The 23,280-nt window shown below is 35.7% G+C and overlaps 3 protein-coding genes across 3 annotated transcripts; 1 reads left to right on the top strand and 2 right to left on the bottom strand.

Annotated features, from left to right (window-relative positions):
- The first annotated feature begins 250 nt into the window (after positions 1 to 250).
- LOC112054932 (abasic site processing protein HMCES) lies at positions 251 to 10,958 on the top strand. Its single transcript, XM_052888283.1, has 5 exons — positions 251 to 411; positions 500 to 738; positions 3,615 to 3,817; positions 9,477 to 9,689; positions 10,713 to 10,958. Exons 1-5 carry the CDS (start codon positions 392 to 394, stop codon positions 10,956 to 10,958), a joined length of 921 nt encoding a protein of 306 aa, XP_052744243.1. The 5' UTR covers positions 251 to 391.
- On the bottom strand, positions 10,956 to 23,280 carry LOC112054925 (uncharacterized). Its single transcript, XM_024094869.2, has 5 exons — positions 22,591 to 23,280; positions 22,333 to 22,518; positions 20,930 to 21,661; positions 13,551 to 13,782; positions 10,956 to 12,754 (listed from the first exon to the last, which is right to left on the bottom strand). Exons 1-5 carry the CDS (start codon positions 22,699 to 22,701, stop codon positions 12,654 to 12,656), a joined length of 1,362 nt encoding a protein of 453 aa, XP_023950637.1. The 5' UTR covers positions 22,702 to 23,280; the 3' UTR covers positions 10,956 to 12,653.
- Positions 18,386 to 20,917, bottom strand: LOC128199331 (uncharacterized). Its single transcript, XM_052888376.1, has 2 exons — positions 20,180 to 20,917; positions 18,386 to 19,150 (listed from the first exon to the last, which is right to left on the bottom strand). Exons 1-2 carry the CDS (start codon positions 20,361 to 20,363, stop codon positions 18,432 to 18,434), a joined length of 903 nt encoding a protein of 300 aa, XP_052744336.1. The 5' UTR covers positions 20,364 to 20,917; the 3' UTR covers positions 18,386 to 18,431.

The following is a 23,280-nucleotide window of genomic DNA, read 5'->3' as shown; positions in this document are numbered from 1 at the left end:
TCAGCTGTCAATCACAAACCACAGAACCACAAACGACGCACATCGTATGTTTAATCTGAGGTTATCAAAGAGTAAATTAATATTTAGGAGGTTATTCTGTACTGTTATAAACGCGACGATTGCAATGTCAAACTAAATTTTAGAACGAAATTTTTGTAACGTTATTTTAATCAAAAATCTATTCTAATTCTGATTTCTTTACTGATCTGTGGTAATACTTCATTTGTCGTCTGTGACTGTGCTTCGTATCGTAAATTAAGATTTTAGCGGCAAAATAAAAACATGTTTTCTTTTATAGTTGCAGTAATTTAAAATTGTATTTGAAAGTTAACATGTTAACATCGTTAATTAGTTAAAATAAAAACAATCCACAATCCAGTATTCTTTAAATATGTGTGGGCGGACTGGTTTGTAAGTGTCGATAAGTTACATACATACATACACAAATACATGAACATAAATTTTATGAAAAATATTTTTTAAACCTTTTTTATAACAGGTCTCTTAGTAAGGAACAGATCCAGTGCGCCTGTAGCTTCAAATCTAAAGATTGTGATGTATATCAAAAACCTGATTGGCTTCCCGAACATAATGTTGGTAAAGATTACATTCCTTCTTACAACATAACTCCAACTGAAGTGACACCAGTCTTAATCTCGTCGTCTAAGTTCAAACATATTGCCAAAACAAATAGGGCACTCAAGCCAATGATGTGGGGAATTATACCACCATGGCATACCATAAGGTATGATTTTTATACATATAACCAATATTCTATTTGCCTAAACAGAGAGCTTTTTCTATAAATTGTGGGTAGTACAACAGATGATGACTGAACCTTAGGCCTAGTTCGGACTACTTTAGTATTTTAGTAGTGTACAAACGATTTTTGGGCGGTAAATCCAAAAATATTCTACTAACATACTAAAGTATAGGCGTTATAGGCATTACGTCTGGGTTAGTCATGGACCTATTGGCAGTGGCGGTCTTAGGGGGTGGCGAACGGGGCAATCGCCCGGGGCCTCGCTCTTGCAAGGGCCTCGCGCCTAGACCTAACAACTAAATTTTCTTATTTATTAACTTTTGATTTTAATGCTTAATTATTTATTAAGGTAAACTAAAATATAGTTAGTTAACTAATTCAAAACATACTAGAAAAATTCATTATTTAGTGCTAAAACATCGCGCCACAAAACACTTGAAGATCTGTTTTAGTTTTGTTTTATATTCGCATAGCACTCGGGTCAGGAGTGCTATTCTGTAATGATCTTTTGTTTAATGCGCAAGTGCGAGTTGTGAATTCACCTCTATCTCCTCTGTCTAATAAACAATTCATGGCAAATCACGTGACTGAAATTTATGAAAAATAAAATAATAATAAATATTACTCAATTAAGTATAATAATTGATGACACGACGTACCTATCTCGTGTTGAGCAACTTTCAATTATTATTATGAGATTTCTTAATACAACCAAAATTGAAGAACATTTTATTAGTTTCTTAGCCGTCGAAAAAACCACAGCTGAGAGTTTGATGAATTATATTATAATCACAGAATTACAACAGTTAGGTATATCATTGCAAAACTGCAGAGGTCATGGATTAATGGTGCCAATATGCGGGGTGAAAAAAGTGGTGCCTAAAAACGAAATAGTTTTAAGGAAATAAATCCACTTGCTTTTTTTATCTTGTGAGACTCACAGCTGGAATCTCATCATAGGAGATGCAGCATCGTTTTGTGTACTAGCAAATCTTTTTTGGTTTGCTACGAAGGTTGTACATAGACGACGTAAAAAAAAACATCTTGATTATGAAGGGGAAGATGAAGCTCATGAGTTGAATGCAGAAGATATTTTCAAAATAACCTATTTTTAACGGACTTCAAAAAAAGGAGGAGGTTTTTCAATTCGACCGTATATATTTTTTCTTTGTTTTTTTTTATGTGTGTTCGCGCATAACTTCGTAATTTATAGACCGATTTGGGTAATTCTTTTTTGGTTGGAAAGGAGATGTTCCGAGGGTGGTACCATGATAAGGAAACCAGGATCTGATGATGAAATCCTGGAGAAATCGAGAGAAACTATTAAAAATTGTAGGGGCGGCCAATGCGTTTCCTTTTTTTTCATAAATTATTTTAATGCAGTACAACTTGCTGAAGATTTGGAGTCGATCTGATGATGGAACCGAATCACTGACAAGGGAACACGTCAACGGTTTACAGCAACAACCTTGTGATTGGGCTTGATAAATTTGTATTGATGAGAACTTTCCACCTAATTGTGTTGTGACTGTTATTAAGGATTTAATGATGAAGACGAAGGACAGTTAAGGGAACTCCTCAACGGCTTACAATAGCTACCTTGTGATTGGGCTTGACTAATTTGTTTTGATGAGAACTTTCCACCTACATAGGTTGTGACTGTTATTAAGGGTCTGATGATGAAAACTAAGGTCAGTTAAGGAAACTCCTCAACGGCTTTGGCTGGTCCTTTTATCTAAGTAAATATAACACGCGACCAAAAAACGCGCCAAGTAAATATAATACGCGAACAAAAACGCGCGGCCTTTAGCCGGGGTGTTGATATATAGAGCTTCTGACCGTGGCTTCGTCTAGTCATTTACCCAAGTAAATATATTGCGAGAACAAAAAACGCGCGGCCTTCGGCCGGCGATCTTATATAGAGCCTCTGACCGTGGCTTCAGCTGGTCATTTTAGCCAAGTAAATATAATACGAAAACAAAAAACGCGCGCTTTAGTATACATCGGCCTTCGGCCGTGGATCTGGGATAAAGCCTTGTCTTCAGCTGGTCATTTTGTCCAAGTAAATATAATGCGCAAAAAAAAACGCGCGGCCTTAGGCCGGGGATTCATATATAGTGCCTCTGACCGTGGCTTCGGCTGGTCATATACCCAAGTAAATATATTGATTTTCATATTTCGTATTTTTAACAACTAAAAATGGAAAAATAAAAAATTTTGATAAAAAAAAAAACAACCGACTTCAAAATCACATAAATGTAAACACTAAACTAAAAAGCAAAAAATAATATTGTATGTGCTACCTTCTGATCAATTTGCCGTTATAGTCATAAAGATTTAGTATTTTCAGACAGTCCTTTTACGTGGTTCTTTTGGGAACAGTTTTAATTAAAACGTCACTGGCTTGGCACCGCCTTCAAATTGATCAGAAGGTAGCACATACAATATTATTTTTACTTTTTAGTTTAGTGGATATATTTATGTAATTTTGAAGTTGGTTGTTTTTTTTTATTACATTTTTTTATGTAAAATGTTTTAAAACTGAAATTTTACATATTTTTTATAACTTATGCATTTCTCGTAAAACATGACATATGCCTAAACCTACATACGAGTACTTTTTATGGAAGACAAAGGGCCTCGCAAAAACCTGCCGCCCGGAGCCTCGCAATGGGTAAGACCGCCACTGCCTATTGGTGTCCAACAAATTACACACAAAATATTCTTCTTTACTTAAATAATTAGTGTCTGTTTTATTGTTCTGTCTTTGCTTGGTCTTATGTTTTTTTTTACAAAAATATTAAGATTCACTATAATATGTTTGTACTATAAAACAAAATATTTTCAATCTAGGGTGATTATAAATCTCACAATCTTAGTACAAACAACTGCCGCATTGAGAACATAAAGACATCAAAACTGTACGGGCCAATATTATCAGGTGGTGGCAGATGTATAATCATTGCAGAAGGATTTTATGAATGGCAAACAACTGTGAAGAGCAAAATCAAGCAACCATTTTACATATATGCACCACAGGATAGTAATGTTAAGGTGAGAAATCTTTTTAAGTAATTTAGATGGAAAATGATTCCGCTAATTTTTCATATTATTTTATATCTTGACAAATATAAATCAACTAGCGGACGCCCGCGACTTCGTCCGCGTAAATATTGATGTAAACTTCTCTACCTCTACCTTACCCTGCTCGTAAACCTACCCAACCCTACCCTACCCTTCCCTCCCCCCATCTTACCCTACCCTAACCGTAACCTATCCTACCCTACCCCTAATCTACCCCTACCCTACCCCTACCTTACTCCTACCCTACCGCTAACCCTAACCATTCCCTACCCCTACCTTATCCCTACCCTAACCCTACCCTACCCGTACCCTACCCCTACCCTACCCTACCCCTATCCTACTCCTCCCCTACCCTATACGTTCCATATCCTTCCCCTACCTCTACCTTGCCCCTACCCTACACTACCCCTACCTTATCCGTACCGTACCGTACCGTACCCTACCCTACCCTACCCTACACTTTCCCTAAATTACCCCTACCCTACCTCTATCCTACCCCTTCCCTACCTCTATCCTATCCCTATCCAAAATTGGTCCAGCCTTTTGTGCGTGGTGCAATGACCAAAAGACTATAATTTCCCAAGCGACTTCTATGCTAATACTATAAAGAGGTAAAGTTTGTGTGGTTGTCGGGGGTAATCTCTGGATCTACTGGACCGATTTGGAAAATTCTTTTACCAATAGAAAGCTACATTATTTGCGAGTGTCATAGGCTATGTTTGGTCCTCATATTCATACGGGAACGGGAACCGCGTAATTGAAACCGCGGGGCGTCATATAGCGGTATTTCTGCGACTTTCAGAAATTTTGTTTTATCTCCGAAACTATATAACTAATTAACATACTGTAAAGGGCAAATCTTATCTCTATAATATCCTTGTGATTATTAAATCATTTATTTTGATAAGGATTTAAGTTTAGTTGTGTAAATAATGACGTAAACCTTAGTTTAAAATTTAAATAATTTATTAAAGTACTAAAGGTACTATATCTACTAAAATATAAAAGATAGATATAGGGTGTCGTGGACTTTTTTGTAGAACTTTTAAAGGTTCAAAAAGCCTCCATACATTTATTTCAGTTATACGCAATGGTTGAGGCAGCGCATGCGAATAAGTAAGTTTTTCGGTCTGACCTGTAAGAGAAAACCCGCGATATCTCAGTAGTTATATATGACAGAAATATAAAATATAGCCTATAGCACTCCCCGATAACGTAGCATTCTACTGGTGAAAGAATTTTTAAAATCGGTCCAGTAGTTTCGAAGATTACACCATTTCAAAAAATTGTTACAAACTTACAAACTTACAAACTTTACCTCTTTATAATATTCGTATAGATTTATATCATAACTGTGATAGCCCAGTGGCTGTAATCTCTGCTTTCAATTCTTAGGGTGTGAATTGGAATTGAATCTGGTCTGAGACAGGCACCTCCATCTTTCAGTTATGTGCATTTTAAGAAATTTAATATTACAATAACATGTCTCAAATGATGAAAGAAAAACACAGTCATTCTCTCTGTCTGTCACCTTTTCACAGCTAAATGGCTAAACTGAACAAGATGAATTCTGGTATAATGGTAAATGGGACCTTGGAGCAATAGGGTACTTTTTTGAAAATAAAAATAGAAGGGGGTGAAATAGGGGTTGAAAGTTTGTATTGAAAGTGCTTAAATTTTCAGTGAGTTTTAAACTTTTTTTCATCTATACTTATAATAAATCTGTAGAGAGGTCAATTCTGTACATGAAATACAGGGTGATTCGGTCTTTAGTGCGGATATTTTTTTTCGTGGTTCAGTATCATTAATAGAATATAAATCTACAAACAGTTCGATACATTTTATGTATTTTTTTTTTTAATTTATGTCTCTAAAATAACAAAATAATGTACATATTATTACTAAACAAGATATATTCAGCTTAAAAGTGATCTGGTGACGTCCTTTAGGTATCAAACGAAAATAAAATAAACGCACAATAGGGTGACCCTAAAATTCTGTTCAAAAGTAAATAACTTTAGCTAACGATAATTTTGTTATTTTTGAGTTAAAAAAAAAAAGAAAAAATACGTGATTTTTAAATTTTGTTTATGTACAAAATATAAAAATATCCGCACTAAAAAAATTTTCTTCCTGTATATTTCCAAAATAACTATCAGGGGGTGATTAGTGATCGATACTGATGCCAAAAATGCAATCAGTAAAATTTTTGTCTGTCTGTCTGTCTGTCTGTCTGTCTGTCTGTCTGTCTGTCTGTATGTTCTTTATAGAAACAAAAACTACTGGACGGATTTTAACGAAATTTGGTACAATTATTCTACATACTCCTGGGCAGGTTATAGTATACTTTTCATTACGCTACAATCAATAGAAGCAGAGCAGTGAAGAGAAATGTTGAGAAAACGGGAGAAGTTACTCAATTTTTTAAGCTTCCGTCGCGTGTACAGCCTTAATGGTTAAAGGTACATAGAAATCATGTACGACGGAAATGTTCTCCTTAAAATTATCTATAAAACACAATAGCATATATATGTCTATCTTTTATGGTTGACTCACAATAACACGTGTAACTCCCGATAGCTTAGCAGTTCGGAGCTTTCTAATTATATTTGTCTACTCTTATGTTTATAACACTCATCACTCATCCCTAACTAAAAAAGTTAACATTATTACCTATTCAATAAAAAAAGAATCATCAAAATCGGTAAAGAAACACCAAAGTTATACAAGAAATACGCTAAACCAACGCGCGTGAATATTAATTCATGCTATATGGATTATTTTTGTGTAAAGGATGCCGCGCTCGACGCGACTCGCGTGGGTGGGGAATAAAGAAGTGCATCCTTAACACGTTCATCGCCATGGTGGGTCAAAATGACCGGCACTTGATCTAGCCATTTGGGCCATGGGGGGTCAAAATGACCGGCACGCCAGACCTACCTTTGCGAAGCCCGTTCGCGCCGCAGAATGCAAAAGCTGTGTATTCAACCATACAATGTGACCGGCGCGGCCCCAGTGAACACCTGTAACTACTTGGTTTTTGATTTTTTGATGGCATACCTGTTTTTAGGACTTAGAGAAAAAAGTTAATGAAAAAACATAGGATTTCGAATCATATATTTTTATTTCTGTTATAAGTTGCATTTATGCATAAAAATGAAAAGACAACAGAATATTATTAATTTTAGGCATGTTTTTATCAAAATTTAAGAAAAAAAGAAAGACAATACAACAAAAAATATTAGGAACGTTTTTTATCAAACCACAATTACAAATCGTCATACGAACAACATTCAAACTAAAGATTAATTCAACTCTAAATGGATAATCAAACATTTTAGTGGCATTTGTCAAAACATTGACGACATAAATGGGGATTGCCGGGACAAATGGTGCAAAACCAAGAAACCTTCTTTGTTTTGTTCTTGGCCACATTTCTTCCATGCAACTCAACATTTGATTTGTAACAATCACGACAAAATTTTCTTGTTGATACTGCTGCACCTTCTTTTTTCTTAAGCTCGTGTTTTTGTCTTCTGGGTCGTGGTGTGGTCAATCCCGTATTTTCTTGACTACCCTCAATCAACTGCTTTGCCAACAGTCGCCTAAAATCGACGACAGATATCTTCTTCTTCGTTGTACTTTCATATAGTACTCTTGCATTTACTACAGCAGTATTGAGTAATAATTCGATACCGAGCTTCTTATACCACTTTAACGTCTTTCGCAATGGACTCGAATAAGCACTCATTTGGTCAGACAAGTCAACGGCTGCTTTGGCTTTATTATAATCAATCACAATTTTCGGTTTAATTGTTTCAACACCTCTTTTGTTCTTTTTTTTTGTAAAACCAATTGAATGTTTGGTTGACAACAAACACACGTCCCTCTTATCCTTCCACTTCATAACCGTGACTCCGTTTTTGTTTTCTTTTGCCATAAACTCACCCGGTTTCAGATTTCCAGTCATGACGTCCTTTGGTAAGTTCTTCCTGTTTTTTCGTAGGGTCCCTACTAAATGAGTATCGTGTTGAACTAACTTCTCAGCTAGATCTAAGCTTGTATACCAATTATCTACGAACATGGTATGACCTTTTCCAAAGTAAAAAATTGCTAAACGTGCTAAATTCAAGACAACGTTGGTTGGAGTATTATCCTGTGAATCTAATGTCTTTCCTCCATATACCTGCACCTTTGTCGTATAGCCAGGAGTAGTACACAATTTAAATAACTTGATGCCATATTTATGTCTTTTCGACTTATTATATTGGCGGAAAATGATACGCCCACGAAATGGTATCATACTTTCATCGACGCATAAACATTCATCGGGAGTATAATGAATTGAAAATGTTTGGTTCAATATTTCAACCAATCTTCGTATTTTAACCAGCCGGTCATTTTTTGGAACTTCTTCGTTGTTGGAAAAGTGGAGCATTCTAAGCAAAACCTCGAAGCGGTTGCGACTCATAGTCTTTTTTGCAAACGATTGACCCAACATTTCATCATTAGACCAATAGTCTACGATTTTTGGTAACTTCACTATACCCATCCAAATAATCACGCCTAAAAATCGTTTCATTTCTTCTTTGTCGGTTGGCGTCCAGAGCCGTAGTCTCGACTTATTTTTAATGCCACCTTTATCGATACTTTGTTGGGCAAATATATTCGTCTGATGTGCTATATTTTCAAATAACTGGTCAGTGACTAAGAGGGAATAGAAATCGACAGGTGTAGCATTGGCTAGTTGATTTCGAAGTGAGTAAGGTTTCAGTCCCGGTATTTCGGTAAAAGGAATTAAACGAGGCTGCTTACCACGTGGCTGGTACCACTCACATTCAGGTGTATGGCCGGATAAAGCTGGAGATAAATCACAGTCATCTTCTTCACTGTCCGACAAAATAACTCGACGTTTTCTGGTACGTGGAATATTTATCACTTCATCGCCCTCACTTATGACATGGTCAGTACTGCAATGTGACCTCTCTAAACTGTCAATTACATGTAATTGTTCTTGTGTAAACTCAAAGTCAAAAAAAGTGTCCATTTTAACAATAAAACTATTTTTTCTGCAAAACAAAATCTTAGTGTGCATTTGATGACCAAAACAAGTGCGAACTAACGAAAACAATCCGTGATTGGCTTGAGTCATAGGGAGAGGTGAAAGGGGTGAAGGGAGGCGGGAACAACAACCGCACGCACGGTGTACTCCCGCGCTAGCATCCATTAGGCGCGCGGTACCCGTGCGTAGTAGACGTGTCTATATCTAAGTGTAGGGTAGGGGTAGGGTAGGGGTAGTTGAAAGTTTACAACGACTTTCACGCGGACGAAGTCGCGGGCGTCCGCTAGTAAATCATAAAAACAAAATATGAAATATACCTAACGCAATTCAAGAATTTTTAAAATTCAACCCCTAAAGTGGTAAATTATGTGTTGAAGCTTACATTGATTTCCACACTGACCACGGGGTGGAGATCTGCCCCGTTGGTCTATTGTCGTACCCGTAGCAGTCTTTCCAGACTAGTTGGAGGGGAATGGGAATATTGGTCATATTATAAAAAATATGGCAAATATTCTTTTTTTAAAAAAAAAAAGCTGAGCTAAAAAAATTGGTATTTATTATTTTCAGATTGATGATCCCAGTTCATGGAACAACACCTTCACAGAGGAAGAAGGTTGGAGAGGCATCAAGTTGCTTCACATGGCTGGGTTGTACCACACGTGGCAAGCTGAAGGCACTATAATTTATTCCTACTCTGTCATCACTATGGAGTCCAACAATACGTTAGACTGGCTGCATCATAGGATGCCAGCCATTTTGGATACTCAAGAACAAATAGAGGTATTCATCCTGTATTTTTAGACAATTATCCAACAATCTCCTATTAAAAAGTGGATGCACAATCAGCATCCAAAGACGTCTCCAAAGTGCCAAACACAACTTCTTGGCACTCAATTCAAGAAATCGTATTTGCAAATTCAACCTTAAACTCAATGCAGGGAGAATTTTCTCTGAATTTAGGATTGAATTGTTTGTACTCAACTAAAATACTAAAGTAGTCTGAACTTTACTAAAACCAAACTCATGAAGTACTGTTTACCAACATACAAATTAAAAATGAGGGTATAAATAGGGATGATGGCAGTTTTTGAAATTGTATATAAATTAAGAGTATGCTAATAGTAAAGCAATTTTGTAAAAGTAACAGGGTACGATCATTACTTTCGGAGCTACAGAGATTTAAAGGGTCAGATTTGCGGTGCTGCCGCGGATCCCTGAAAAACGCTCCATACAAAATGGCACAAATAAGTGACGTCATTGGCTCGCTGATCTTTAGATTTGTATGGTCGTTCAAACTAAATCGCTAATACCTTTGTTATTTGTGCGTTTATGTTTATAGTTTCTTTATTGAAAATGTCACATTTAATGTAAGGAAGCTAAAACAGTATGAATTTTCATCTAATTACGATAAAAAAAAATTAATAGATTTTGAAATTTTATAATCTTATTTATTTTGCAAATGTCCAGACAATCTTTGCTTTTTATGCATAAATTAGTTAACTTTGACCTTATTTACACGAATGTTATCATAAAAATTTATATATTCAAACCTAGTCATCCCCGTTGCTAGTCATTTCACACCTAATAATAATTTTAATTAAGATGTGCTTAAATTAATGAAAATTTGATTAACAAGCTTAAAACAATTAAATATCGTTAATATATTGTGTACAACATTTTAATTCTCGTGTAAACACAACACATTTGTTTATAGTCTTAGGACTGATCGCAAATTGGCTATACAAGAAAAAAAAATTGTAATTAAGTATATTTTTATTTACAATAATATTATTTTCTTTCCAGGCTTGGCTAGACATTGACCATGTTGATGCAGATAAGGCACTTTCATATCTAAATCCTGTTAAGTTACTAACTTGGCATCAAGTATCAACAGTTGTGAATAATTCGAAAAACAAGTCTGATAATTGTAACAAAAGGATTGAAAGTAAAACCACACAGAAAACTCTTAAATCATTCTTTACAAAGTCGGCAAAGCGAAAATCGACTGAAGAAACGAGCGAGGGTAGTAAGAAAATAAAAACGGAATAACTTTATTTATTTATTTGAAAGGCAACAAATGCCATTCAGGCATGTAACAATCATCTGCATGGCAATTAATAACTAGAGATTCAAACTGTTATTGTCGAAACTTAAGGCCATTTTTATACTTCCTCCAATACACTACTCACGAAGTAGTAAATAGGCTTGTTGACATTTTTTTAAAGGGTCTTAAATTGTTCATTATCATTCTACTAGATTGAAAACAAAAATTATCATATTTTTTAGAGACATGAATGCACAAAAAAAAATTTACAATAGGAGCCAAAACGCTGTCGTCTTGTTGGTCTATATTTTATCTGTACGTCATGACGTCACATAAACACTAATAGGCCTACTAATACAGACTACTTTAGTATTTTAGTTGAATACGAACAATTTTTGGATTTACCGCCTAAAAATCGTTCTTACTCGACTAAAATACTAAAGTAGTCCGAAATAGGGCTAAACCTTAACCACACGGTTTAGTGTTTGACAAAATATTAATTAGTGACATCAAGTAACATTGTGACGTCACAAAATGGACGACCCTTTTTTGAAGTTTGAAAAAATTATACACAATTTTTAAATTAAATTTTCTATGAAATCCTTAATTTTTATTAATTAATATCGATATATTTCGGACCCCTATTCCATGTACTACACGAAATTATTATTTATATTAAATTTGATACGAGTCAATTACCCTATTTAATAGTGTATGAACAAACTTCGCTTTGTGAACAACCTTTTTTTGCACCAGAGTCTTACAAGTACTGAAGCAATTTGAGGTACAAACAAAGTGCCTCATAATACTACTCGGTTCATCTGTACTTCTTCAAAGCGAGTAGTACATTTGGTTTCAGGGAAAACGCGGATTGAAATTGATATTTCAAAAACACACATCTGTAACTTATTACCTAATAGACGGTGCCCTAAATATGAATTACAATAGACATTCACACTCTAGTGTTCCAGCTTAATATGAATTACAATATACACACTCAAATGTGTTCATCTCATACAAATATTTATTTCAGAACAGCATTTTAATTAGTTGCTGAACAACATTCAAACATACATTAGAGGAGAATTAGTTATCAGATTTTTGAGCCAAAATGACAAGCCAAATGTGCATTCAGATGCTTCGGTATACCGTATAGTCCAATGCAAACTTTATGACGTCACAGAAACAAGCCGCAGGTGTACAAACGCTATGACGTCACGGAAACGTCGCTACGGTACGTAAAGTACAGTGAAATCAAACGCGCGCGGGGTATTGCCGCCGCAGCCTTACGTTCCCGCTGATACCCAAAATTTTGTATTTCCGAAACGTCAAAGTTTGGATCGTACTGTAGTTAGTTGTAATCAAAGTATACACAAAAAAATATTACCTTCATGAGTTTTTTTCAATGAAGACAAACTACCTACTTCAACTACTCGTAGATATGTTGTTAAATTCTTGAAGTTGAGTTTTTGAACTAAATTTTACATAAACTCAGAGGCACAATTATCCGCCCACTTTAATGTATTCGCGTCATATTAAAGCTGGCGGATAATTGTGCCTCTGAGTATATACCCATTGGGTTCACATTTGGTTACACTAGAAGCAAGCTGTAACAAAGCTCATCTTCATTTTGTTTATGTGAACACAAATTTTCCATTGTAATAAAGCCTTCATGTATCACAACATAATTATTCACAGTTCTAGTAATTTTCTATTCTAAATTGCATAAAATCAGCTTCACATCGAATCAGTTTATGAGTATCCAAAAAATCTTTGACAAAGCTCTGTACTTCATATTCCTCTGAAAAAAAAAAAAAAATTATAATGTTATTCCATCTATTTCCTATTAAAAAGTGGATGCACAATCAGCAACCAAAAAACGTCCCCACTCAATGAGTGCCAAACACAACTTCTTGGCACTCAATTCAAGTAGTCGCATTTGGAAATCACAATGTTTTTCCTTTACTGTTTGAGACATGTGATATTTAATTCCAAAAATGCACACAACTGAAAAGTTGGAGGTGCATGCCCCGGTCCGGGTTCAAACCCACATCATCTGGAATCGGAGGCAGAATCATATCCACTGGGCTATCACAGCTCAAACTCAAACTGTGTTAACAAAAGTGTTTTATCTAACGATCACACAAAGTGCAAGCGCAGCCAGATAGTAATAAGTTTTCATACAATTAGAACTTTTATAATGATATAAATATTATTACATATTTATTGATTTTATTCAATAACTTTATTAACTGACTTCAAAAAAGGAGGAGGTTCTCATTTCGACGCATATGTTTTTTTTTTAATGTTTGTTACATCAGAACTTCGTGATTTATTAACCAATTTTGAATATTCTTTGTTTGTTTAAAGGAGTATACTTCCAGATTGGTCCAATTTTATTTTCACTAAAATCGGTTTAGTAATTTTAAAATCAAAATAACTGATATACATCTCTGAAGTCGGTGCCATTTTTATGTTAAAAAGAATTTTTGATACAAAATTTAGTTTATATTAAATTTGATATGAGTCAACTACCCTATTATTTATAGGTTTACAGTTACAGAAATGCTTCCATATATTTAACTGAGAATACTCACGTGGATATTTACTGCATTGGTATATTAGCCTTATTAAGTGTTTAACCAAAGACTTGAACAATGCTTTTCCTCTTATTCTTCCCTTAACATAATATGGTGTAAGTATTTTCACTATCCAAGGTGCAATTCTTTCTTTACAACTACTTATAAAATCGTGTGTCTCCTCCAACGGAGATACTACACCTTCATCATCACTATCATCGCCAAATAATAACAACAGCCTCTCTTTCACCTGAAAAATAATAAAACACTGAAAGTCTAGTGCATATGTCACCGTTAAATTGTAAAATATGTTAATTTATATTCTAAACTAACATATTTTACACAATCTAACGAAAAGAAAATTAAAGTGTGTCTGTGAGTACTACATGGCATGTGTAGCTGACCTTCCATTGAAGGCCATGCTAATGTAGTACTCACAGGCAATTTGCTTAAAGCTGTTGCAGCTGATTGGACAATAGTAATGAATTTAATAAAAAAAAAAGTGTGTCTGAGATTTTAAAATAAATGTTTTAATGCTTATAGTTATTTAAACAATACTAAAGTTTAAATCTTAATTTTATTATTTTTGAATTTAATATGCTATAAGACAATGAGAAAATATATAATTGCTTTTTATAGAGAAAAAAAAAACGCTTCTAAAAAATCAATGTCATGCATGAATCGCTGATATAAATATGGCTATACTACAGCCCTACTCAATGTGTACTGTTTACCAACAAACAAATTAGGCCGAGGCCCCATTAGTGCGTTGCGCTGCGTTGCGTCGCGTCATCGCAACGGAACAACGCATTGTATGCCACACCTGTGTTGCGTTGACGCTGCGCCAACGCAACGCAAGAGGGTATGCACGCCGACGCAGCTGCGTCTCAGTTCAGCCTTTGCAATGGATAGATACAAACGTGTTCTTTTGTTGCTTTTATTACGGCACCGCCGAAATAAACGTAGAAATCATAGAAGATTCTGGATATCTCCTTTGATAGCATTAAGAAATAGTGATGGTCAGTTTTTTATGCAGGAATATAGGGAGTTGTTATTAGATGAAAATACATTTTTTAATTTTTTTAGATTTAAACCATAATTGATGTTGTCCGAGAAAATAATCTGATCGGCCACACTTTCACCAGAAAGGACACAAAATGTTTCCGCATAGTTATTAAAAATTTACACCATACTACGCCTCACAGTGCCATAATAGAAGCTATCGAAACTAGTGGTAACAAGGTACGAGGTGAAATCATTAACAGCCGATATGGTCCGAACAAAATCCCAACATCAACATTTTTCGTCAATCTCGAACCCAGCACCAACAACAAACTAGTCAAAGAAATTCAGTATATATTCCATCAACGTGTTAAAATAGAAAATCCCCGAAAATCTAAGACCATAGTTCAATGTCATCGGTGTCAACAATACGGCCACTCTAAAAATAACTGTATGCGGCCTTACCGCTGCGTTAAATGTGGCGAAGGACATAGAACCTCAGAATGTCCTAAAAAAGAAAGAAATACACCTGCAAAGTGCGCGCTGTGTTTCCTTGACCATCCCGCCAATTATAAAGGCTGTCAGGTCTATAAGGAAATACTATCGAGGAAAACACAAGGTAATAGAGGACCCCAGTTGCCAAATCAATCAGAAAACAAGAAACAAGAAGCAAAGTCGGCTCCTACAATACCAAAACAATCTCACACGCATAGTCAGACATATGCCCAAGTAGCTTCCACCCACCCATCAACAAAGGATACCAATCAAAACACAGATTTACCAATAACGACTTCATTAGAAAACATACTCGCGGAACAAAACAAAAAGATCGACTCTTTATTACAACAAATAAGCACCCTCATGGGCCTTATAACAACACTCGTCACTCAAATGCAAAAATGACTTCCCTACGCATTGCGATATGGAATATTAACGGTCTTTCCGGTAGAAAGGATGAGTTGGAGGCTTTGATAGCAGCAAATAACTTAGATATTGTGCTCATTTCGGAATCACATGTCACAGAAAGGAGCTTTTTCCATATACCTCGTTTTTGCACTTATCTGACTCCTCACCCAGATGGTACTGCTCATGCTGGAACTGCAATTATCATCAGACAACATCTAAAACACTGCCAGCTGGAGCCCTATGTAACGGATCATTTGCAAGCAACGACCATCAAAGTTAAAGATCGTTCTGGTTACATTACCATATCAGCTACGTATTGCCCACCTCGACATAGCATCAACGCGGCTATGTTTTCTAACTACTTCAAAACGCTAGGAAACCGTTTTTTGAGTGGAGGTGATTGGAACGCCAAGAACACCTATTGGGGTTCGAGATATACTCACTCACGGGGTCGTGAACTGAAGATGAGCATTGATATTAACCATCTTCAATCACAATCGACAGGTAAACCTACATACTGGCCTAAAGATCCCAAGAAAAAACCAGATTTACTTGACTTTTTCATCACCAAAAACATTGGCCATTTATACACAGCTATTGAATCTAGCCTTGACGGTTCATCCGACCATACCCCGGTAATTATGGAAATTAGTTCTACAATCCTCAAAACCACAGATAATTCAGAACGTCTGCACAACTCAAGAACTGATTGGGAATCATTCCGCGATCATCTTGAACGGGAAATCAATCTACAGGTACCCCTTAAAACTGCTGAGGAGGTTAACGATGCATGTGTATACATAACCAATGCAATTCAAGTTGCGGCCTGGTTAAGCACACCGGATATTAGATATAAAGCCAAAGCTGGTATATGGCTTCCCTCGGATATTAGGAGCAAAATTCAGGAAAAAAGAAGACTTCGGCGCAGCTGGAAAACTTCGCGAAATCAAAGTGACAGAACACTTTTTAACTGCGCTGCCAAAGAACTTAAAGAGATCCTTAAAACGACTAACAATGAAATCTCTAAAAATAACCTAGAACAAATGTCGCCTACAGGTATAGGGGATCACTCATTGTGGAAGGCCACCAAAAACTCTTTAGCAAACCCCCAAAAACACCTTCCACCGATCAGAACTGGAACGACATGGGCGCGTACTGACGAAGAGAAAGCGGAAGTGTTTGCAGTACATCTGCAAAGTGTATTTCGGCCTAACGAACACCAAGACCCTGATGACCCTGATATCGATACTATCCTAGCCCAGGATCTGCAACTTTGCTTACCCATTAAACCGACATCTCCAAAGGAAATTGGAAAATTAATTGCTCTGTTAGACAGTAAGAAAGCCCCTGGTTTCGATCTTATAACACCTGGAGTACTAAAAGAGTTACCCAAAAAGTGCTTGATATTCCTTGCTAACCTGTTTAACGCTACATTTAGAATATGCCACTTTCCTGACACATGGAAAGTATCACAAGTGATTATGATACCCAAGCCTGGAAAACCTGTTGAAGAAACGTCTTCTTACCGCCCGATAAGCCTTACGCCGGTATTATCCAAACTATGGGAAAGAGTTTTCTTGGCAAGACTGAAAACTAACCTTGAGGAATGCTGTATTATACCTGAGCATCAATTTGGCTTTCGTCAGGAACACTCTACGGTGGAACAGGTCCATAGAGTGTATGATACTATTCGGCAATGCCTTGAAAGAAAAGAATATTGCTCTGCAGCCTTTCTTGACATTCAACAGGCATTTGATAAAGTTTGGCACAAAGGGCTTCTATGCAAGATTAAAAAACTCTTACCTCATTCCATGTTCCCTATATTAGAGTCATACTTAAAAGATAGATTCTTTCAAGTAAAGGAACAAGATGCGAGGTCTGGTTTCTACAGGTGTACTGCTGGAGTGCCACAAGGTTCCGTTTTAGGTCCTGTGCTGTATAATATCTTTACATGCGACTTACCCCTCTCATCGAATGTTACTGTTGCTACATTTGCTGACGATGCTGCCTTTCTTTCTTGCAGTAATGATGCGACTATAGCAAGTAGACAACTACAGAAACAGCTTGACGTGACTAATAAATGGCTTAAAAAGTGGCGAATTAAGCCTAGCGCATCTAAATCCCAGCACATTACCTTCACTCTAAGATCAGGAGATTGTCCGGCAGTTAATCTTGACAAAGAAACATTACCACAAACTACATGCGTGAAGTACTTAGGATTTTACTTAGACCGACGTCTCACATGGAAGGATCACATTAAAAATAAGCGCGACGACCTTAATAACCGCTTTAGAAACTTACTCTGGCTCCTAGGCAGGCAGTCTGTATTGTCTCTCAACAATAAATTGCTAGTGTATTGCACTATTCTGAAACCTATTTGGCTCTATGGAATTCAGATCTGGTCTACCGCTAGCACATCCAACACTCTAGTCATCCAAAGAGCCCAGAATAGAATATTAAGAACAATTGCTAATGCGCCCTGGTACTCACGCAACACTGAAATACACCAATACTTAGAAATACCAACAATTCAGGAAGAGATAAAGAAGCACAAAATGCAACATCGGACACGCTTGTTGAAACATCCAAACCCACTAGCTTGTGGGCTGTTGACTGCTGACAGAGTTAAAAGATTAAAACGGGCAGACGTGCTCGATACAATGCAGACTTGAGGACAGTGGTCCCCAGTTCTGCCAACGCCATGCTTTCCTACCACTAATCCGCTTATAGTCTGTCGACTGATTGCAGATAAAACCAACAAAAAAAAAAAAAAAAAAAAAAAAAAAAAAAAAAATTTTTTAGAATGAGTGTGGCCAGCTTTAATAATTTGGTTGAAACCTTAAAACCACATATAAAAAAGCAATATACCATTCAGGAACCGTTTAGAACCAATTGAAATGATTGGTATTACATTGAGGTAAGTAATTCAAATATCATAATACTCGTAATGTTAATCAGTTATTAATTTATTATCTTTAAAAACAGTTTAATTTAAGTATTACTATTAGGTAACAAAGCAAAGTTATAATCTTCTTCTTGACTATCATCAGTAAAATTATTAATCGTAGTGTTGGTTGAGTAGGTAGCTTCGAATTCATCTGTTCGATACGATGATGGCGATGGTGACTGGGCATGTTGTCCAGTTTGATATCCGCGTGACTGCAATGGTGTTGCTTGATACTGTTGTCCAGTTTGATATCCGCGTGACTGCCATGTTGTTGATTGAGTCTGTTCCCCGAACCGAATTTCGGTAATGATATTTATAACTTTGCTTTGGAATGTCAAAGTTTGTAATTCCGTAAAGCTGTCCAAAGAAGGCAAAATTCCTTTGAAAAATGATAAGTGGCGGTTTTCTTTCTCTTGCAACGCTTTTAATGCTTGCGCCTCGAAATCATCTATTGCTTGGTTTGATCTCTTACGGCTTGCAGGCACGTAGCGAGAAGGACCTGGGGGTAACGAGGACATTTCTTTTGTAGGAAATGGAGAAGATGATGCTGTGTTTTCATTTCGTTCCGTTTCTTCAGACACCATTTCAAGGCTACTATCAGTTTTATTTTGGGCAACTTTCATCAAAAACAGCAACTGATTGTAATAATGATATTTCTTCAATTGTTTTGCCCCTGATCCAGACGAACTGTTTTCTTTTATTTTTTTTACGTATCGAAAAAAGTTGTCCTTCACGCTTCTCCATTTTTTCACAACCTCGTTACCTGCAAAGAAAGAAAAAAATGTGTAAGTACCTAACTTGTCTACACTGACCAATCTAAATGGGCCACCCTGTTTATTTTTTTGTGTTTCTATTTCAGGTACTTAGGCAGCGGAAATTCGATAAACGACTTGCATTTCAAATTTAAACGTGGAAGAGCAACAATTTCTAGAACTATTTCGTCAGTTTGTCAAGCTATATGGAAATATGTTCGACCACTGTACATAGAAGAGATCACAGTAGAAAAACTACAAAATATTGCATTAGATTTTGATCTCAAAGCTAACTTTCCTCATTGCTTCGGGGCAATTGATGGGAAACATATACGTTTAATAAAACCAGACAAAAGTGGCTCTCTGTTTTATAATTATAAAAAATATTTTTCAATTGTTTTGCTGGCGGTTGTTGACTCAAATTATAAGTTTGTTTTTGTCGACGTGGGTGCATATGGTAAGGAAAGTGATTCTACTATTTTTAGAAATTCGACACTGTACAAGATTTTAATGAGAAATGAATTACCATTGCCTGATCCTCAACCACTTGGAAATGATCATAATAACGAGCCACCCATCCCTTATGTACTCGTCGGTGATGAAGCTTTTGGTTTAAGTAAGCATGTTATGCGCCCATACGGCGGATCCAATCTCAATGTGAAACAAAGAGTTTATAATTATCGCCTTAGCAGAGCACGTAGATACGTGGAATGTGCATTTGGGATCATGGCAAATAAATGGCGCATTTTACATAGGCCAATTGATACGTCATATGATTTAACTATTAATATTGCGAAAGCATGTTGTGTTTTACACAATATTGTTATACAACACGATGGGTTAAAACAACAAGACAATATGGCAATAAGTAGGTTCTCACAATTGAGACCCCATAGCAATGAAGAATCATTAGCCGAAAATTTTATCAGAGATCAATTTGCTAATTACGAGTCCAGAAGGGGCTTTACCATGGCAGTTGAAAAAGATATAAATTAACTTATGTATTGAATTTACAAATAATATAATAAATAACAACTCACCAATTTTGTTCTTTTTTTGGTCCTCAAACTCCTCGTAATCTTGAAATATTTTTTTACAAACAGCTACCCATTCATTCGCTTTACGAAATTTATCACTGTAATGTTCGTGTGATTTATCCCATATAATGGGTCTTTCTTGGACCAAGGATATGAGAAAATCTATATCAATATCCTGCTCACTCATGGTAAAATAGAAAATGTCGTTACGCTCGTCTAGCTTTCTCCTCTAGCAGTGCATCACTGTCCGTCGTCGCAGCGGAGCTCCGACAACGCAGCGCATCACCCTCCCTCCCGCTATAGTCTCTTGTCCGTCGATCCGTTGAAACGTCGCGCGCGACGACGCAACGGTCTAATGGGGCATGTCATAAAAAATGTATGGAAAACGACGCAGCGACGACGCTGCGACGACGCAACGCAGCGCAACGCACTAATGGGGCCTCGCTCTTAAAATTGAGGGTATAAATCTCTAGTAATTTCACTCCTAATAATACTTAATTATAAATAACTTTGTCTTAAATTAATTAAAATAAATTTGATTAATAAACTTAGAACAATTAGAGTTAATATATTTTGAATAACATTTTATTGACAAACAATAAACAATTTAAAATAAATAAGTTATTAATAATGACATGCATTTTTTACCTTCATTCCTAATATGTTTATGGGTAAACAGTACACATTGAGTAGGGCTGCAGTATAGAATAAGGATTTGCTTTTGTCAGAATTTCTTTTTTTTACAATACTTACCCTTGCATATTTCTTTCTGTCACAATCTCTAATTTGGTCTAACAATTCATACAGTTTAACTTTTTGGAAATATTCCTCACATAGCCATTTACTTGTTCTTTTGTGTTCAATTAGTTTTGGAATTACATTGACTGGATCTTGGGTTACTGTTTCATTGTTAACTAATATGCCACTTATTAAAGCCAGTCTTTCATCTAAACACTTATGAGAATCTTGTCTGTCCTCATTTGGCAAATTAACTTCTTGAATCACAGGTTTAAGTTGTATTAAACTGTCATCAATTATCTTCGAGTCATCTGTCATGCACAGGGCACTGTCAAATAGGTCATCATCATTTTCGTCAAGTTTATCGAGTTGAAAAAGTTTATCGAGTTGTTGAGTTAAATCATCCGAGTCTGGCATATCAATTGACATTCTTATGTTAGTCTTTGGTGAAGTATTGTTGTTGGCAATACTTTTATCATTCTGTGGTTCAATTACAATATTGTTTGAGTTTTGGGTTACATTATTATTATTAAGCGTAAGCTGCTCAATGTTTTCATTCATTTGTGTTGGAGATTCAGACGTTCTTTTCACTTTTTTTCTTTGGTTACATGAACATTGACAGTTACAATCTTTTGTACTTATCATGGTAGCTTGAACTTTCTTTTCATTTTCTGGTGCGTAGTGAAGACATTCATACAGTTTTCTGTATAGAGCACCTTTGCTTGTAGATTTTTTTAAACCTTTGATCTGTAATAAAATTGTTTTTACTCAATAATTCCAAATACCTTGGTCCTTGACCTTGATATACAATACATTTGAGCCTGATTTAGTGATTGACAAGACATGAAGACAATTTTAGACATATGGCAGCTGCAGTTTTATATGTTTTATGACCACAAGCAAAAAAAGAGCCGTTTCATATATTAAATTGAAATATTGTTTTGTCATCAATTGTAAACTATAATACTGTATGAATTTTTTTAAAAGCTTTCTTTTTTTAAAGTTCTTCTCAGCAGAACCTGCCTTCCGAACCAGTGGTAGAATCTTTATGAATAGTCAACTGACATTTGAAAGGTGCTTGTAAACTGAACCTACTTGAAATAAATGCATTTTGAAGTTTTGAATTTTCAAAGATGACTAGTCAAATAACATTAATAAAGATCAATTGTTTTTCAAAAAAAATTGGTTTCTTTACATTTACAATAATACTAGTAGATGCCTATTAAATTGTGCCTTAAAGATCTGGTAAAAATTGACATACAAGCTACATTACTAATTATGGTGCTACAGTTTGCAAGTTTGTATCATATATTAATTATCAATAATTCTAGAAGTTCTGTTTATCAGAGTCCTATGTACTGGCAGAACCATCCCAGAGAAGTCTAAAGAACAGATAAATAATAATCAAATGCATTTACCACTTCAGTAATACTGTTTCTGTATAAATGTACCACCATGGATGCCTGCGCTGCTGACATCTCTATCATTTTGGCACATCTCCAAATAGCACTGGGAAGATATATATTCTTGTTCAGCAATTTCTGATTATTCTCATAATTTACTGCAAGTAACTTAATAAGATACTCCATATAATGCTTACGAACCTGTGGGAGCAAAAACTCACATTGACATAGTTAATATTATATTATCAATGACTAGTAAATAAACAACCTTACTTTGGATATAAGAAGGTGGGGTTCAGACTCAATAGATGGCACAGCCATGAAAGTTTTATCGTTTTCTTGTATCCATTTCTCGACAATTCTATCAGATTCCCAATCCTCCATTTTGTAAACTGAAACGGAAAAACTTTTTCTATAATACTGCGACTTTATAAGATCCAACACAAATATTTCATTAAATTCTTGGTTTATTTATTTTTATAAACAAATTACAAAACCTCGCCGGCTGTCAAAAACAAAATAAATTTATTGAAAATGTCAATGTCACGTCTTTTTTTCGTAGATAGAGAATTAAATAGACGGACAGAAAGCACGCATCACAATCCCATTCAAACTAATTACCAAAGAGTAGAGTAAGTATATTACTATAAGGACCTGCCTCGCTCGCTAAACATTACCCCTCAGTCAAAAGTATATGAACACGACTTAGCGTGTTTATACTAACTGCGTCTATAAAATCGATTTTCATTGTGTTAAAAATACACGTGTGTGTATTGCGATTTAAATATATAGTTGTGCGTAGTTTATGGATCCAGGATATATTTATTGGTGGAGTTTTGCTCGTCCCCCTCCAAAAAAAAACGACAAACAATTTTGTTGATGAATTTATTATTTAAGTGCGATACAAGTCCTTAGGTAATTCGTCTAAAGTCTGTTTCAAGGAATTTACCTAGTATGTATTCT

Source organism: Bicyclus anynana, chromosome 22, assembly GCF_947172395.1.
Source record: "Bicyclus anynana chromosome 22, ilBicAnyn1.1, whole genome shotgun sequence".
NCBI classification, from domain to species: domain Eukaryota; kingdom Metazoa; phylum Arthropoda; class Insecta; order Lepidoptera; family Nymphalidae; genus Bicyclus; species Bicyclus anynana.
The sequence above is the reverse complement of the archived record's forward strand: the minus strand, read 5'-3'. Positions and strand labels throughout refer to the sequence as shown.

What these genes read in the sequence shown, in the direction of transcription:
- LOC112054932 (XM_052888283.1), top strand. Translation starts at nt 392, where the DNA reads ATGTGTGGGCGGACTGGTTT. An exon ending in CACAGGATAGTAATGTTAAG is followed by an intron (nt 3,818 to 9,476) that starts GTGAGAAATCTT and finishes TATTATTTTCAG; the next exon opens with ATTGATGATCCCAGTTCATG. An exon ending in ATACTCAAGAACAAATAGAG is followed by an intron (nt 9,690 to 10,712) that starts GTATTCATCCTG and finishes TTTTCTTTCCAG; the next exon opens with GCTTGGCTAGACATTGACCA.
- LOC128199331 (XM_052888376.1), bottom strand. Translation starts at nt 20,363, where the DNA reads ATGAGTGAGCAGGATATTGATATAGATTTTCTCATATCCTTGGTCCAA. An exon ending in CCAAAAAAAGAACAAAATTG is followed by an intron (nt 19,151 to 20,179) that starts GTGAGTTGTTAT and finishes CTTTCTTTGCAG; the next exon opens with GTAACGAGGTTGTGAAAAAA.
- LOC112054925 (XM_024094869.2), bottom strand. Translation starts at nt 22,701, where the DNA reads ATGGAGGATTGGGAATCTGATAGAATTGTCGAGAAATGGATACAAGAA. An exon ending in CCCACCTTCTTATATCCAAA is followed by an intron (nt 22,519 to 22,590) that starts GTAAGGTTGTTT and finishes TTGCTCCCACAG; the next exon opens with GTTCGTAAGCATTATATGGA. An exon ending in ACAGAAAGAAATATGCAAGG is followed by an intron (nt 13,783 to 20,929) that starts GTAAGTATTGTA and finishes ATTATTTTTCAG; the next exon opens with GTGAAAGAGAGGCTGTTGTT.